Here is a 13,941-nt window from a genome sequence, read left to right on the forward strand (position 1 = left end):
GATCTAAACAAGCTCTTCGAATGCTTTGCTGGACTTTTCTGTTTACTCTAAGCTCCATTCGAAATAGATTGAATTCATTGGACCAGAACACGTGTGAATGTTAGTTTTTTCTGCTCGTGTAGTGGTGGTCTGAATGTGTCTTTGTCATTTCCATCACAATCAATTTTTAATGCCCAGCATTCAGCCGGCCGAGATCACGAACCCGAGCACGTTCCTCGAGCCACATAGGGCGCACGGTGCGGATACTTGATTTGCCTGTTGCACTGAGTGCTACGGCCTTTGGCATCGGAGCTGGGGAATCACATGCCCCGGTATTCTGAGAAGCCTTTGACACGAGTGGGTCAGGTTAGCTGCCTGTTGGCCAAAACTGTTGCCAGATTGAAAATTGGCCTCAACAGGTGCAGCTCGGCGCTCAATTACGGTTGACAGGGGCCAGATAATTTACTGTTCGACTTTGGATTGACAGCGCCTTTAATTAAATGTTACTCGATTGACAATGATGAACTGACATATCAAATTACACATGTGCAATATGAAGAGGTTAAATCGAATGGTCTTTCCCAATCGATTCTATTTCTTGTGGCCCACACAGCTTACAAACAAGTAAAATTCATTTGTTTCACAGACCTCGTTGAAATTAGTTTCGTGGTAAATAATTAAACATCAATTTTAGCTGCGCACAGCGTTTTTACAAAGCGTGTAAGTGTATGTTGTGTATGCTTTAAAAATATGTCAAAATAAAATGGCATGGACCGTGCGGACTCCGGACTTCGATTGGCTGCACATAGCTTTCCACTTAAATGCAGCCGTTGATTGACACATGGCTGAAATTGAATTAAGTTGGTTGTCATAAATTTTACAGCCAGCCAATGTAGAGACATAAACCAAAAACGAAAAGCGCTTTGTGCGCCGCATGTGCGGCATTAACAGCCAACTACTCTGGCGATATACGTACCTACTTACCTACAAACACATATAATCGTATAAATATATAAAAGTCGGGTACAACGCCCACCCAAGTCAAACCTGTGGTTTCCCACCAATGGAGTTCGCCGGATTTAGAGTTTGACCGAGATTAAAAAAGGTGGAAAAGGTCTGGGGTTCTGGTTCGACTTACAGCGTAAATTACAATTTATGAGCGTGATTTTATTCGTATTTGTAGGGCGCACCACACAAATGTCCAAGTGCTAAACTAATAGATATTCATTTGAAGATGGACTTTCAAGGCACGATTTATCTAATATTTTATTTAATAATATTTAACTAGAAAATATACCCTTCAACATAAGTTTCACTTGCTGACTCAGCTATTCCACTACTCTTGGTCGAACTTTCAGCTGCATGTTAGGCCAACTAATTTGATGAAAAGCGTGAAAATGCAAATCCATTTGCCATCGTGCCTTCCAAGACTGGGTCATAAATCGTCTGGACATTACATAATTAAACGGAATTGTTGGCTAGTTAGCGTGTGCGTTGCCTTCAATTACTTAAAATTCTGAATGGCTGGCAATGAATTGAACAATGTCACGCTTGCCCAGAGGAAATGGTCCATAGAAGAGGGGGAAGTGAGGGTGTGCGATGTGAAGTGTTGGCCAAAAACGGAAGACGTCGTGTAACGCCAGGCAACGGCACTTGGTTGGCCAAATTTGTGAGCCGACAAGCGGGCTTTTGGCCATAAGTCAACAACCTTTTTGGCAGGCGGCCAATTTACGCACGTACAATTTGTCGTCGGCGGCACGTAGCTCTCCACGTCGAAGTCGACTCGACTCGACTTTATTTACGGTTACTTCGTCTGAAGTGGGTTCCATTGGGAACGGTACATAAAGTGGGTGGTTGTGGGTGGTTGGGTGATGGCGGTCGGGCGGCAAGACGTAGTTCTTCCTCCCAGTCTGATATGGCAGAAGATAGACAACTTGAGAAGGTTAATTCGCACTTACAACTTAGATATGTGGATTTATTGAGAAGGTTCGGATGACAAAGTTCTTTAAAAAGTGTCTTTTACCTCAAACGCTTACGTGATAGTTGTAAATATCAGTTATCCATTAAAAAGACCGCTTTTAACCGCCTTTAAAATGGTCTTTTTAAAGGTCAATGCATTTTACAAGGAAAATCTCACTTATACAAATTGCAACTCTAAGAAAATAGACAAGGGCAAACCCTTTTCTGCGAATTGTAAAATCGCATTCACAATGAAAATCGCTTTAGGTGAAAAGCAGTCAGTGCAAAGTCAACTAAACTAAGTCGAGCCATTCCAGCTGGGCAGTTCGGGCATTTCTCTACTCTTTTTATTTACATTTATTTTTATGCAGACGCCGGCCGTAAATTTATAATTTTGTACGAGGAGAAGCAAATTTTGCGAGGCTGTCGACCGGAAAACGCGCCCAGGCTCGCAGTCGCAGCTTCATTTGCCTAAGTGTTTAGCAATTTTGTTTCGCATTTCACATTTCACATTCCTCCTTCTCTCCCTTTTACTGGGCACCATAATTTTTGCCCAGGCTATGAACCTTTTTTTTTGGGCCATACCAAAAGGAGAGAAAACCCAAAGCTCGCAAGGCATTTATGGGGGGGAGGGCCTTTAGGTTCCTTTTAATGTTTTCATAACTTTCGGCGCGTCTGTCAATAAGTCGAATTCTTGGAAACAAGCTGGAAACTTAAGTCACGTTACGTGACTCCCATGTCAATGGCTTTTCGACATCCTTTCAGTGGTTCCGATTTGAATATTAACACATCGAGTGGGTTGAATGAGTAAAGTATTTTCCATATGCCCCCAAGCTGACCAATGTCCAGCTACATTTCAATGTTTGCTGCCCCGCCATAGAGCCCAATATTGTATCATTTTTCTACTCTCGCCGCGCACCAAGTCAGTTACCTGGTATTGATTTTGTTTAGTTTACATGTGGGACTTATCAAATATTAATCACGAAATATGGCCAACAATGCAGGCTTCCATTTTTCCAGCCCTCCCGTGTTGTTGTTTTCGCACATGCGCCAAAAAAAAAGAAAGGAAAAGACAGCAACATAAAGAAAAACTCAACACCCCGCCACAGAGGAACAGAGCTGCAGAGCAACAGAGTCGGAGCCCATAAATGAAAATATTGAAATTCGTTGAACACGCGGCTGTCATAGAGCATTATCCGGTATTCAGGACATGCGACATGCATGGCATTTTCTATACACAGTGTATGTTGGTAGTACGGCTATATGTAGTGTATCAAGCGGGGTTGCTGGAGAGAACCACACCGATAGACACGCCCATATACATTTAATCTCCATAGATGGATTTGGCCATGTGCGAGTCACTTGATTGCTTATTGAAAAGAAACGGAGAAATCGTGTTTTATTAGATTGCCTGGCCAGTACTAAATTCCCCATGCCGGTCACATATGGGTCATTTTTGTTTTTCGGCCACCATTTTGTATACTGTCCGGGCTTCCATGATTGATGGCTGCATTTCATTAGGATAATGAGCGGCGACAACGGACATTAAAACTGTGAGACGGCAGATTGATAAAATATCAGTTACCAACTGCAAATGGGTCACCTTTGATTGAGATTCACGAAAAGTATCGCATTTTCAAAGGGCTATCCCTTCTTTGATCATTCCAAACAATGCGCTCGTTACTTTAAAGTCGCTTAAATCGTAAACATGATATTATTGCACGAAGTTTATACCAAGTTCATAACAAGACTGGTGCTTGAGGAAAATAATGTCCCTTTTAGATAGCCTGTAGACTTTTAAGGTTTTCCTTTTCCCACATTATTTTCACATTATTCGATGCAATGCCATTCGGGGTTTATTTAAATATGATTTAAACCTTAATTATGCGCTCGACCCGGCCAATGAGGAGAACGACAATGGTCCGGCCAATTAAGCTCGCCAAATGTCAATTAAGAAAACATTTTTTCCACCGTTCCCCTTGCCACTTTTCCCTTTGCCGTTTCTGTTTTCGCGAGAAGGGCGCGCTGGCTGGACTGGAAAGCCAAAGGCAAATAAATAAACAACTGGCCAAAACGGAATGGCAGACAATGGTCAACAGTGGGTGAAGACCAAGAATAACAGCAAACAGCAAACAGTGGGCAACAAAGGCAACAATCATGGCGACGATGACAACGCTGACAGGTGATGCGTCGATTAACTGTTATTTAGCCGGTGCTTAAAATGGCAGCCGTGCGATTTCCGGTGCGCTCCCCTCCGCAACACCCCTCGTCCCCTCAATCCAGCATTTGGTTTTCGCTGTTCATCGTTGAGCGGGCAGGAAAGTAAATGAAAGTACAAATTGACGACTTGTTTGATTTGGCACTGGAGCAAATCTCGGCAAAACAGAAAACAAGGAAGCAGCAGGCAGCTAAAAGCGGATGGACCAAAGGCCCCCAAAGACTTTTGGCTATAATTTAACGCACGAATGGCTCAGTTAAGCGCTGTAAAAAGACGCAACAACGAGAGCTAACTGCTGTGAAAACATCTCAAACAACATTTTGGGGGGGTGCCAAAAGTCCCTCCTAAGACCTTAACCCCAAAGTTTTTCATTCTCTTGCGTCGGGGGCTTTTTCAATTTCGCTTGGCCATCCACATAGTTGTTCTGGCTTCGTTTATTAAGTAATAAATGTTCGGCAATTTCAGTGCCATTACCAAAGTGGATTTCAAACAAAAAAGTCAACCATAAATCGTTCTGGTTTTTCTTTGACTTTGCGCATGCCCTTCTCCAGCTGATTCAAAAAACGCGAAAAAAGGAAAAAAAAGGCAGAAAAAATTGACACAGTTTTCTAGTTTGCCATTTGGCCAGCGCTTTTGAAAACTGTCAGAAATGTGACAAATATGACAACATCGCAGCCCAGCGGGCAGGAAAGCTGAATTTCAGATTCAGATTCCGGCGCTTTCATCTCCGCGCTCTATTTGTGTATCGTCGTCTGTGGCCGTGAGCTATTTTTTTGCGGCACATGGCTTGGTTTTATCTTGAAGATGGCGGTTTTATTGTCTTTTTGCGCGGCGGGAACGGCGTGCGAAATGCGCGGCAATCAAAATTTGTTATGGCGCAAAATTTATGGGGCATCCATGTAGCCATGTACCCGTGTTCCTTGTTCCCCTGACTTGGCTCTTTAGGCGCTTTATTTACTGAATTATGCAGAAATTGAGAAGAATGCCGAGTCCTGTTGCGACTTCATTATGCATGTTGGCATTTATTTTATCTGGGATTGGCAGTCGCTGCACACCTGGCGTATGCGTAATGCAGCTCAGCTCATGAATATTGCGCATACGACTTGTTTGACGTCGTTTTCTGGTTTACACAGAAAAAAAACGAATTGAGAACGAAACTAAATGTTTCCAGCTGAAATATGGGTTATTTAGTTAATAGTTGTATCAAACATATTTCTATAAATGAAGCCGACCCTTCCTGTGGCAAGATAAGTTTATCGGCAATTTACACTAGGCAACTGTGATTAGTTCCTTATTAGCTTAATTACCAGCAAAAGGGCTTACACAATGGCTTGCCTGTGGCCTGTGGTTCTATCATTCACTATCATAGGCACTATCATTCATCTTCAGATGGCCACTTAAGCCGGCTGAGAACATTGCCTTATGGGCCATAAGCTAATGTAAACTCTGGGGTAAAACCGCTGAAAAGGGAGAGGACCATTAACTTTGAGACATGGCCAACGCAGAAATAAAGTTTCGCATATGGCCCATTGTCTGTCGCCTGTTTAGATGTCAATGTACTCCGTGCCGGGACACGGGACACGGGACACCTCATCCTCCGGTTCGTCGCCCTCCTCTCGTCCGATATGTAATTATGCAAATGCTGGATCCCAGCTGAGGGCCGATGAAACCCATGTATGTCCCTTGCCCGGTTATCAGTGTCAAAACGAAGTTTAAGAACTGGAAAGGGTTGCCCGTTTGGCCCTACGTCCCTATGTCCGCTTTTAATAGGTTTAAAATTAAAGTTATTTTCCTTTAAATTATTTAAATATATTTCAAGTGGTTTTTAAACAAACCTTGGATATAGAAATTTTAATTTTTTAATTTTGGATTAGAAATTTGCAATACTTCAAATAAAAATTAAATTTTACTTTACCTCCTTCTACAATGCAATATTTTACTTTCAACCATTTCGCTGTTGCGAAGCATTTAATAAATGTATCCACTGGATACGATCCGCATGCCTGAAAACCCTTGGCAAAACTGAGCACATACTCGAACATGTGTGCAAAAAAAAAGGAACGGAAAAGGACGGAAAGGGAGCAAACGTTTATTTAGGTTTATGGTCGTGGCCCATTAAGCATACGACACGTGTGGCGAGTGCTTTAAATTCAACAAAATTCGCATTTAATTTGATTTTCCCACCATATTTGTCGGCACGACAACACGGCTGGTGTGTTTTCGAAGCTGTATTGTTGCGGGAACAAAAAGTCAACTGGCAAAGGGGATAATTTACAAGCGGAACAAACTGCATAAGTGCAAAACGCTGCCCATGGAAACCACGAAGGTTTATTAGTTATATTTGGCTGGTTGCGTGCTTAGGACGATTACCAGGGTTTTAGCCCACTGCCATTTAAAATTAATTAAAACTAACAACATTTTCAAGCACTTAGCCACACACACATGCACACGCTCCGTCGAGTGACGCCATTTTGTCGTCCATTGCATAATTAAAAGGCGCACAAATGGCAGGCCATTTCCGGTGCTCAACCGGTCGAGTGACCTGAATGCTTTAAATTAAAGCACCTGTGATACATTTTAAATGCCATGCCCTCTGGCTGTCTCAAGTTTGGTATCCATTTTTTTATTCGGCCCGCAATGCTGTCAAAAAGTTTTAATTTGAAACGGAAACGCGAGCCCCACGGCATCATGGCCATCGCCCTAGCTACTGGCCATTGTCCTTGCTCTTGCTCTTGCCCCTGCATCAGAAATCCAAGAACCACCTCTTCCAGCATCCAGCATCCAGTAGCCAGTAGCCAGCAGTCCACTCCAGACGCCCCGACAAATCATATTTAGCCTGGTAATTATTTATATTCGCATTCTCTGGCACATCAGCGCCAGCACTGGGCGTCATTAAAATCGTAAATCTAATGGACAAGCCGGTGCTGCCAACGGCCAGTGGCGTTGCCTGTGGTCGGGAACGATTTGAATTATGGCATATTTCAGTGGGAAATCTAGGGGGAAAACGCAGGGAAAGACGACAGAGTGGCCAATCATTCCCTTGTGGAAATATGAACAGCTGCGATGCTTTAAAATACCTGACCAATTTAATATTTCCTCGTTGGAAGTGAAATATGTGGATGCTAAATAACCGAAAATTGCTAGACAGAAAATACATGCCATTTATGTGTTGAAATTCTGAATATAAATATACGATTTATTTGTATAATCTCTTTTTATTTTGGCTTACACAGAAATGGTATATTGATCAGTGGAGGGAAATTCGCATTGCTTACAGCGAATTTACTTATTATAATTAACCGGGCAGAAAATATCAGTTTTGAGGTCATCCTTAAAAAAACTATATGTCTAACATTTAGCATACAGCTACTTCAACAAAATTAGTTTAGAAATTTAATATTTGTAGCCCTTCTGTGTACAAAAAGTTAATCAGCACTTCTCTCGCCAAACAAAATCCATGGCATTTGAAGTCAGACCGAAACACAGACCAATTGCATTAGCAGTAAGCCCGAAAAGTAGCGAATTATTTGCCTGTTGTCTGCTGCCCCAAGGCAACATCAAAGCGCCACGGCAGGACTCCGAAAATGTTATCTCTCCTTTGATATCTAATAAACCAACAACGCAAAGGCGATGGCGATGGCCTGCCGTTGGACCAGGTGTTCGATCTGACCCAAAAGGTCACACGGCCCGGCGTCCAAAATGGGTACCCCATCCGGATCCCAAATGAAGGACGCAGCTGATTTACATCAGTTTAATTAGTTGCTTATTTGCATAAGCCCGCAGAGCGGAGCGGAGAATTTGGGCGCCAGGACAGTGGGAAACATGCGTAACGTTATTTGTTTAGGCCATGTTAGGGTTTTTAATCATATTCTGACCAAAAACTGTTCCGCCGCCACACAACAAAGGCTGTCGGCTAATCCAGGTCTTTGCACCACTTTCATGGTCACTGTGAATTTATGGCCATTAGAGTTAGCACTTTTTGGCAGCCCGTTTCTGCCGCTCCTGTTGTTCCTGCCCTAATGGCTTATTATGATTATTAATTCATAACGCCAGCGTGCTGGTCGTGTAGCTACAACTATTACTACACCAGCACTCGGGCACTTGAACATGCGACTGCGAACACTTCCCTTGCCACATCTCCACATCTCGACTCACATTCACGGCGCACACTCGACGTATATGCTATCCTGACATGCCAACAGATGGCACATTAAGCATGAGCACGACTACACGGCGAACAGAAGGCCTTTCGAAGAGGCAGGTCCTTTCAGTAGATAAATATAATCAGTTTAAAACATTTCAAACATATTTGGAATAGCTCCCTCGTTGAAGTAGGAGTAAAATTCAACAAATTTAAACCATTTTCAACGCAGATCGTAATCGAATCTATTTAGTAACTTAAATTTTTCACCGGGGTATTTATTTAATTCAACATTCGCTAAACTCAGACATTATATCAAATTGAGTTATACCCCAACAATATGTCCAAGCCAATCATTTTAATGTTTTATATTCCAAAGTATAAGAGCTGTTAATCTAGCCACATTTTCAACATTGCAACTCGCATGTCTAAATTTAAAAAATAGGTAAAGTTTTTTCCAGTGCCAGCAGGAGTGGGTTGTGATGCCAAAAACCAGCGCGCCTTTGCCGTTTGGCGGTGGGTGCAGACTTTATGCGTTAACCAGGCCAATAAAACATGTCCCCGGCCATGGGTTTTGTGGTATGTGGTTAGTTCACCATTCTAGTGCTCTGTGTTCGCTGTGTTTGTGCTCCTGGGAGTATGCAACAGTTTTGGCTTGGCCTCGGTTTTGGGTTTCGTTTCCGCTTCCTGCCCCTTGGAGGGCCGCTTCACTAGGCTCTGTGGTTGCCGCTTGTCGTTTACTGATTTTGTGACGCTAATAAAGCTTGCACGCACTTCAAGCCCGATGCCCGATGCCCGATGCCTGAATGCAGATAAAATTATAATTAAAAAGTGTTCTTGCCAGGCCTGCTGGCAACATAATTTACCCAGAAACCAAAGTCCTGTTCGGATTTTTATGCGCTCTGCGTGACTCCTTTTACCGACACATCACATCATCGCACTTGCCTACACCAGAGGTCAACATAATAGAACTAATATTGATTTAACTGAATTCAGCTCAAGTCCTGTTATTAATCATTCATTTATTGATTTGGGATTTTAATATTGAACTTACTCAAGAAAGATATTAAAAATATTTGATATTTGATTTTAATCACAATTTGGACAGTCTCTTTTGTGATACACATATTGCTGCCACTGTACGCAGCCACGTGTTTGTTTTATGTGTCAGCAGGTCTTGGCCATGTTTTATAGCTCTCGCCTGCCAGTTGGACGTTAATATTAAGCAGCCGGCTTAAAGAACAGCGGTGAGGACACCAAATACCCGAAAATCCCGAGAGATTGGGGCAGGACATGGGGGACCTCAAACTTAATTTGGCAACCGGACATCGACTTACGTTTGATTGCCGATTTAATTGGACTGCCAACTTTCGCCTACATGTGCGCCATTTGCATAATTTGGGATTCAGGAATGGGAGATTTAATTAGGCAACATTGTGCAGCTCGAAACTAATCAAATTAGTGAGCTTGGGTGTATGTCTTTGGAATTCTAATTAAATAGTTTCAAATTCATCATATGTCTTCGATTTACAGATTACGAATTCTAGTCAAATGAAACATAATCTTTTACGTTATTTGTAAGTTTTGTTAGGCGTAGATAAGGAATGTGAGCTGCAATTAGGAGCTTTGTACGCTTATCCCCAATGACAATTAAAACTCAAACGCCATATGTCAAACTGCCACAATTTTATTATTTTAAGCTTACATTTCGTGCACATCCTGCTGCAACATATTTAATTGGCCCATTGTCTCATGGCTAGTCATATCAATTAATTTTATAAAAAACATCGCGCACGTGAAAATGTTGCCTTAACCAATCCAGCTAACCTAAATTAACCAAAATTCAATTCGAAAATCGATTAAATTGCTACTAAATCAACTAATGACAAGTTTTTGTGTGCTCTTTTTATTCTTTGTCTCTTTCCATTTAACTACACATACATCACGCACTCACACACACTCACACCCGAAAACCCACCATACACGCTTGCCGCTTTCTCTGTCTCTCTCTCACTCTCTTTCCCTCTCGCTCTCTCCTTGCCTGACTGTCGCAAAATGTCATGTTAACTTTTTGTAACGTGTTTTCGTTTCTTAACCAACAATCTAACCAAACTGTCTATGCGTCTGTCATGTAATTATGTTATCAACCCGGAACCGAAAACCAAAACCTCCCAAACCGACCCACTACAAAAACTACAACCCCTGTAATTTAAACAACTACACGCAACAACAAACCCGTAAAAACAACAATTGAAACCACTCCAACAAATACATATTACAATTTCAACAACAACTCCAAAACTACCACAACAACCATCGCTGTAATTACGACCACAACTTCAACAACATATACAATTTCAACAAAAAACACTACACAACAACAATGACTCCAACAACAATTTCAACAACAACTCCAACCGAATTTCAACAACAACAGGCTCTTGCGCGCCGAATTGTATGCATTGAGGCGCAAGGGTGCGGCCAAGGTCGTTGGTGGAGTGCAGCCACTCGATGCCACACAACAACCACATCAACAACAGACAACCATGCAGCCCAGTCAACAACAACAACAACAACAGCTCGAACAACACAACAACCACAACGCACACACGAGCGACCCGAGTCGCCACTGCGCCCGCTGCACCACCGAACTGGGTCGCATCACCAACCGTGGCGCCCCCTGTCGCGTCTGCAAGTTGCGCGTGTGCAAAGCCTGTCGCGAATTCACATCGCGCACCACGGACTGGGTGTGCGTGGTGTGCCACAAGCAAATGTAAGTGTGTCTCTGTCACTCCCATTGTCTGTATCAGTTCTGTATTCTCCTTCTCTCTCTATGCATCTATACGTCTGTCCTCCAATTTTCATTGCCAACTAAAAACTCACAAAACTCTGTGGATGCGACCAAACTATTCAACTCACGCACACGAAAACCAAGCTAAAATACAAAACATTACATTGTGTCCTTGTCCTCATGTCGGGGCATGATTGTCTACGTGGTGGTGGTATACCCTGTACAGGACATTCTGATACTATAAGTTGTTGTAAATGACATAAATAATATTGATCCTTTGTTACGGTTCCTATAAGTGTGTATTAAGATGATCGATTTTCTGTTAAAGCAGGAGATATTTTTATTTATAATCCTGAAAAATAGGCAACGTAACTTCTACCTTAGGGTAGTTTTTTTGTTGAGGTTCCTTTCCCAAAACTGCACTTTGGTTTTACGCCCTGGCAATCGTTTTCCCATTTATTCATTTTGTGCGTTGGACTTTCTAGCACACACATTGCAACTTTCAACGTTGCAAGCTAATTTTGCATGCCCTTTCGGTTGCTTTGTGTCGCCGAAATTGTCACCCAAAGCCTGTTGGTGCAACATGAATCAACAAAGTATAGCATTGCATACGGACAGAGAGAGACAAAATCTCTTGCTTGCATTTGCCCAAAATAATTCGAGGAAAAGGTTTATTCGCATTGCAAGCTGATAGAAATGGTTCTTTTGTTTATTTTCCATTTCAGCCCGTGGGCATCAGGTGTCACAGGCTGTCAACTGAAACTCCGCATAACTGATGCGGCATATTTTTTGGTGCACGTTTCTTTTGCTAGTTGGCAGTTTTGAATATTTGAAACGGTTTGTTTTCAGCTAGTCGTGTTTGCTTTGCCCTCTTGATGGCCCATTTGTGATGCGAAGCGGCTTAAATGCACACTCGTGTTCGCGAACAGAAGTTCCAGCTGTCCAATTCTAAATATTGGTCATCATTTTCGGTGACCAAAAGGAGCTTGGCTTGATGTATTAGATAACCAGGCAATGAGGCAGCTCGAAGGATTGCAAAATGTTCCCCTCAAAACACAAACGTGTTCATTCAACCAACAGCAGCAATCTGTCAACAAGTGCCGGGCCGTTTAATGAGCTGCACTGTATGTTCTGGCCCCATTTCGCCAGCATAAACATAGGCAGCCCCACACATTGCGCATACGCCCTGTGTCACCACAGCATCAGCAGCTCTCGGTTTGTGCCAACATTTGGCAACATAACAATTGCCTCTGATGAGACAGGCGACCCACACACGAAAGGTTCAGTGTTAATGGGCGAGCCCAGGTCCCAAAAAAAAAAACACAGAAACTCCCCAGCTGAGAAATGCCCGTATTGAGTTGGCAAGGCCACAGACGCAGACATTTGAGTAATTAAATCTTGGCCAACTCGTCGCCAGCTGCAGGCCAAACTGCTATGTACTGTGCACTTATGAATGCCGTGTGGTAAATGTTGATTTCCCGAGCCGAGAATACAGCAGGTCGCCTACAGGTGGCAGCGATTTCACGCCTGTCAACACGCATGACGCACACCAAATTTGGCCGCGTCTGCTGCAGCTGCTGGATAATTATGAATGCCACACGATGATGGCTACGATGGGCCCAGCCCCTTTTTTTCGATGGAGGGCGTCTGCATTTGCGTCTGCCTCTCAGCAGGAATTTATCCAATTGCTGGGACTGCACCCCCAAGTCAGACACAAAAGCACAGTGTCTGGCCGAAGAAATACAATTATTCCACGAATTTCTGCCCAGACACTGAATTGTTATTTTACCAATATTCATAATTGCATCGGGGCAACAACTCATTGATTATTTTATATATATGCATATATATGTATGCATATATATGCATTTTATGCATACCTTTATGCATTGAAAAGGAGCTTTTCTGGTGAACTATAAATTAATATTTGCTTAATAGATAAGAGAGTAATGTATATGCCATTAAAATTATTAAGTTCCCAGAAATGTAATAAAGATAAATTTATCTTTCCTAGGAACTTAATTAAATTTAACAAAAGCTTCTCAATTATATAGTTCTTGGAACTTAGGATTTCCTTTACATTTTAGTTCTGTTTAATTTTCTCAGTACTGCTATTAAAATTATATGAAAATGTAATGTTAAGGTATAATGCACTGTATGGGTATTTGAAGCAAACTTTTAGTTTTATTTAAAACTCCTACATGAGATTTAAGTTAAACATAAACAGGACCAACTTCCGGTTGAAGCTTGCCTTATTCATTAAATGTAATTATTTCTTTGGTATCTGAGCCCCAAACTTTGACGTCGTGTTTTCACTGGCACAGTTTTTCCCCAAAAACACACATCTGTCTGTTTGTGCAAACCCAAGGCAGTGTAAGCTGGCTTTAACTCTTCCGATGGCTCACACCCTGGCTTAAACCGCTGGCGTGTGTTGGTGTTCCATGTTCCATGTTGCTGTGTGCTGCGGCTGTGTCACAGACAATCCGGCATTCGGTGTTCGTTTGAAAAAGTCAGCCAGCCAGTCTGCCAAATGTCGCGAAGACAGACAGACGTGATAGCACTGAGTCGCCGATTTACTTGTTGACTGTTTGACGTCTCCAACGAAAGTTGGGGAAATGTTTGGCGAGGTTTTCTGGTTTCTAAAGTGGCAATGTTGTTGCTCTTGCAGGGAGATACAATCGGCCAGCGGCGAGTGGCTGAAGGACGCCTATGCCCTGGGATCCTGCAGTGCCGTCGACCACCTGACCACCAGCGACGTTCTGAGGAAGAGCATCCGGCGTTCTTGGACCATATCGAGTGAGTACAGCAAGCTTGTTCTGCAATTTATTGTCATCATATAGTTAAGAGACTTTG

General features: G+C 42.6%; 1 protein-coding gene and 1 long non-coding RNA gene across 6 annotated transcripts in view; one reads left to right on the forward strand and one right to left on the reverse strand.

The window, feature by feature from the left end:
- Positions 1 to 13,941, forward strand: part of LOC120452674 (synaptotagmin-like protein 5) — a 54,008-nt gene that overhangs the window by 18,786 nt on the left and 21,281 nt on the right. For 3 of the 5 annotated variants that reach the window (XM_039637018.1, XM_039637023.1, XM_039637019.1), the window contains exons 1-2: positions 10,829 to 11,070; positions 13,757 to 13,884. In XM_039637018.1, the coding sequence (XP_039492952.1) occupies positions 10,844 to 11,070; positions 13,757 to 13,884 (355 nt within the window). In that variant the 5' untranslated portion in view covers positions 10,829 to 10,843. Of the gene's footprint in view, positions 1 to 10,734; positions 11,071 to 13,756; positions 13,885 to 13,941 lie in introns of those variants that run through there. The other 2 variants (XM_039637021.1, XM_039637020.2) reach the window with 2 other exon arrangements.
- Positions 6,759 to 7,369, reverse strand: LOC120452677. The gene is made up of 2 exons (XR_005616490.1): positions 7,234 to 7,369; positions 6,759 to 7,149 (listed from the first exon to the last, which is right to left on the reverse strand). It is a non-coding gene; the product is annotated as an uncharacterized LOC120452677 (long non-coding RNA).

The sequence above is a fragment of the Drosophila santomea genome, chromosome 3R (genome assembly GCF_016746245.2).
Source record: "Drosophila santomea strain STO CAGO 1482 chromosome 3R, Prin_Dsan_1.1, whole genome shotgun sequence".
NCBI classification, from domain to species: domain Eukaryota; kingdom Metazoa; phylum Arthropoda; class Insecta; order Diptera; family Drosophilidae; genus Drosophila; species Drosophila santomea.